The sequence below is a fragment of the Crocuta crocuta genome, unplaced genomic scaffold (genome assembly GCF_008692635.1).
Source record: "Crocuta crocuta isolate KB4526 unplaced genomic scaffold, BGI_CrCroc_1.0 scaffold149, whole genome shotgun sequence".
NCBI classification, from domain to species: Eukaryota; Metazoa; Chordata; class Mammalia; order Carnivora; family Hyaenidae; genus Crocuta; species Crocuta crocuta.
The window spans coordinates 2,401,418-2,405,419 of NW_027551561.1; the positions used below are offsets into that span (position 1 = coordinate 2,401,418).

Below are 4,002 nucleotides of genomic sequence, written 5' to 3' on the forward strand. Positions count from 1 at the left end.
CTCCAAGACACCGGAAGGACCTCAGGTTCAAAGTGAGAATTTCTGGCTGGGTGAGAGAGAGGCCTCTCATTATGACAAAGTACCTATTCTAAGCCAGACATCTTGTGCACTTTGTATACTTTAATAACCTTGCTAAATTCCCACCGCACCTCTAGGAACTAGGTGTTACCATCTCCATTTCAGGGTGAGAAAGCAGGGACCTCCAGACAAGACAGAATGTTAGCTCCTATTTTGAGTACCTTCCCTGTTCCAAAACACAGGAGTGAAAGATGAAAATGTTCTACAAACAAAAAGCAAACTTATCTGTGTTTGAAAAGAAGATACATATATATCGGGGTGCCTGGGTGGCTCAGTCGGTTAAGCGTCCGACTTCGGCTCAGGTCGTGATCTCATGGTTCATGAGTACCCACATTGGGCTCACATCTGTCAGCACAGAGCCTGCTTCAGATCCTCTGTCCCTCTCTCTTTCTGCTCCTCCCCACCTCATGCTCTCTCTCTCTCTCTCAAAAATAAATATTACAAAATTTTTAGGGGCGTCTGGGTGGCTCAGTCAGTTAAGCGTTAAGCGTCAAGCGTCTGACTTCAGCCCAGGTCATGAACTCGCAGTTCATGAGTTCAAGCCCCGTGTCAGCCTCTGTACTGACAGCTTGGAGCCTGGAGCCTGCCTTGGATTCTGTGTCTCCCTCTCTCTCTGTTCCTCCCCCACTCATTCTCTCTCTCTCAAAAATAAATATTTAAAAAAGTTTTAAAAATGTTTTAAAAAGACATATATGTGTGTATATACACATATTTACACATTTATGTATATATATTTGGAGTTTCTGATATATACATATATCAGATATATATACCTCAATGGATCAGACACTCCAAACAGTTACTGTTTTCAGGGGCTGAAGGCACAGCCCGCTGAACTCTGGGTCCAGAAGCAGGTGGAGGCAGCCGGGAGCTTAGCCTTCCAGGGTACGGGGACTAAAAGCGCCCCATGAGAGGTGGGGCACCAGAGCCAGAGTCACTGAAGGTGGGATTGGTGAAGGGACTTCCCGCTTGGGGAAGGAGGCTGAAAAAAGTAGACTGTCCCCTCGCCCCAGACTAAGAATATGAATACGAGGCAGGGCGGAAGCAGCACCCACACAGCCAGAGCCCGGCCTCGCTGCCCACGGCAGTAACGATCAGCTCTGGGCACAGTCATCCCCGTCCTCACTGGGGACACACGGCCCGTCACTACCCCAGGACACCTGGCTCCGCACTGCGCTGGGGGGACCCAGGACGTGGGTGGAGGAAACAAAGTCCCTTGGCAAGGAGAGCTGGGCGGAGGTGGTGGGCAGGGGGAGAAACGGACTCCCACTCAAGACGAGCGTACAAACCCAAATTCCAAAACACCCGGGGAAGGCTGCCACTACGGAAGACAACTCACAAAAGCAACAGCTGAGAGACAGTCTCAAAGATTTAGTGACTGGAAGGTGGTACTAAACATTCTACCCAGGAAATATCCCCGAAAGATCAGGAAAGAAACAGGAAAGGGCAGTTGGGAGCCACTGGAGGATGGACGGAGGCTCTATAATGTGTCCGACAGGGTTTCCAGAAGAGAAGACATGGGCTAGTGGGATAGCAATGTGCAAGGGCAGCAGTGCTGGCTGAAAATGCCCTGTAACGGAAGACGTTTTCTGGATCCGTAGATTCAAAGTATGTATCATGGTCAAACTCCACACCCAGGAAACAAATAATCCAGTGAAGCAACAGGCAACAGGCAAAAGACACGAATAGACACTTCTCCAAAGAAAATATCCAGATGGCCAACCAGCACATGAAAAATGTTCAACACCACTCATCATCAGGGAACTACAAATCAGAACCACAATGAGAAACCACCTCGCACCTGTCAGAAGGGCTAACGTCAACAACTCAGACAACAACAGATGTTGGCAAGGATGCGGAGAAAGGGGAGCACTTTGCACTGCTGGTGGGGACGCAAACTGGTGCCGCCACTCGGGAGAGCAGTATGGAGGCTCCTCAAAAAAATTAAAAATAGAGTTACTGTACGACCCAGCAATTACACTACTAGGTATTTATCCATAGGATACAGAAATGCTGATTCAAAAAAAATTTTTTTATGTTTTATTTATTTCTGAGAGAGAGAGATAGAGACAGCATGAGCAGGTGAGGGTCAGAGAGAGAGGGAGACACAGAATCTGAAACAGGCCCTAGGCTCTGAGCTAGCTGTCAGCTCAGAGCCCGAGGCAGGGCTCGAACCCACGAACCACGAGATCGTGACCTAAGCCGAAGCTGGACACTTAACCGACCGAGCCATCCAGGTGCCCCCAGAAATGTTGAGTCAAAGGGGCACATGCACCCCAATGTTTATAGCAGCACTTTCAGCAATAGCCAAATTATGGTAAGAGCCCAAATGTCCATCGACAGATGAATGGATATATATGTAGTGTGTATATACGCACACACAATGGACTATTACTCGGCAATCAAAAAGAACAAAATCTTGCCATTTGCAACTACGTGGATGGAACTAAAGGTTATTACGCTAAGCGAAATTAGAGAAAGACAAATTTCATAAGACTTCACTAATATGAGGAAATTAAATGAACATAAGGGAAGGGAAGCAAAAATAATATAAAAATAGGGAGGGGAACAAAACATAAAAGACTCTTTTTTTTTTTTTTTTTTTTTAAATTTATTTCTAGGAGAGAGAGAGAGAGACAGCGTGAGCAGGGGAGGGTCAGAGAGAGAGGGAGTCACAGACTGAAACAGGCTCCAGGCTCTGAGCTGGCAGTCAGCACAGAGCCCGACGCGGGGCTCGAACCCACGAACCGCGAGATCATGACCTAAGCGAAAGTCGGACACTTAACCGACTAAGCCACCCAGGCGCCCCAAAACATAAAAGACTCTTAAATATAAAGAACAAACAGAAGGTTCCTGGAGGGATTGGTGGGAGGGGGGATGGGCTAAATGGGTAAGAGGCATTAAGGAATCTACTCCTGAAATCACTGTAGCACTACATGCTAACTTGGATGGAAGTTAAAAAATGAATAATTTTTTTAAAAGTGTGTATCCGTTGCAAAGTGAAACAAGGAAAACAATAAATCCACATCTGGAAAAGCTGGGGTGTGCCCCCTCGTGCCCGGCTCCTGCTGTTCCCACAATCCCCGCCCCATGGCAGAGAGGCTCCCTGCCGACGTCCTGCTGTTTCGGCCCCGATCCTGGTCTGGCTGTGGTGGGTTTCCTGCTCTCTCACTAACTAGCAGCCGTGCCCGTAAGTTTCTTAACCTCTAGGTCTCCATTTCCCCATCAGCAAAAGCGGATAATAATAGCACCCACCTCTGGGCTTGTGTGAGGATGAAACGAACTTATACATATAAAGAACTCGGCACAGTGTCAGGTGCATAGGACACATTCAACCTAGGGCGGCCACTACTATTCCTGGAGCACCAGCCTCGCACAAAATGCCACAGGCACCCACAGTCAGTGTGAGTGGCTTCCCACCGAAACCTCAGGCCCCAGGCCGGGGTGCCGCCGCCGCCGCACTGTGGAACGGGCAGGGCTTCTGCCCTTCTCCCTGGCCACCCTTGGTAGGTCCTCCTTGGCCCGCAGGGAAGGCCCTCCCAGTGATGAACCAAGAGTTTCCCCAAATGCACGTGCGCCCACCCAGCCCGCTCCAGCCCACCCCCACCCGCCGCCCTGGGCATCCTACCTCTCTCTGCTCACTGCAGATCTTACACAGCCACAGAGGCCGCTTCTGGCCGGGGGAGGCCTCGATCCCACACTTGGTGCACACTTTCTACAAGAGAGAGAACATGGGAATGTAAACACTTCAGCCACCTCCCCCTCAGCTGAGGGCTGAGAAAACGAACCGAGGAACCCTCTGGCACCTTCCAAGGGGACGGAAGCAGGGTACATGAGTCAGAGGGCACAGAGCATCTGAAACCCGTGGCTGGCTCTGGGGCCCAATGGACGTCCCCACCCACGGCCCGTCATGATATATAATCA

The 4,002-nt window shown here is 49.8% G+C and overlaps 1 protein-coding gene across 4 annotated transcripts in view; it reads right to left on the reverse strand.

Moving 5' to 3' along the window:
* The window catches only part of RPH3AL (rabphilin 3A like (without C2 domains)), a 117,883-nt gene that overhangs the window by 50,357 nt on the left and 63,524 nt on the right, over window positions 1–4,002 (reverse strand). For all 4 annotated transcript variants that reach the window (XM_077749714.1, XM_077749711.1, XM_077749713.1 and 1 more), the window contains one exon: window positions 3,707–3,793. In XM_077749714.1, the coding sequence (XP_077605840.1) occupies window positions 3,707–3,793 (87 nt within the window). The remainder of the gene's footprint in view (window positions 1–3,706; window positions 3,794–4,002) is intronic.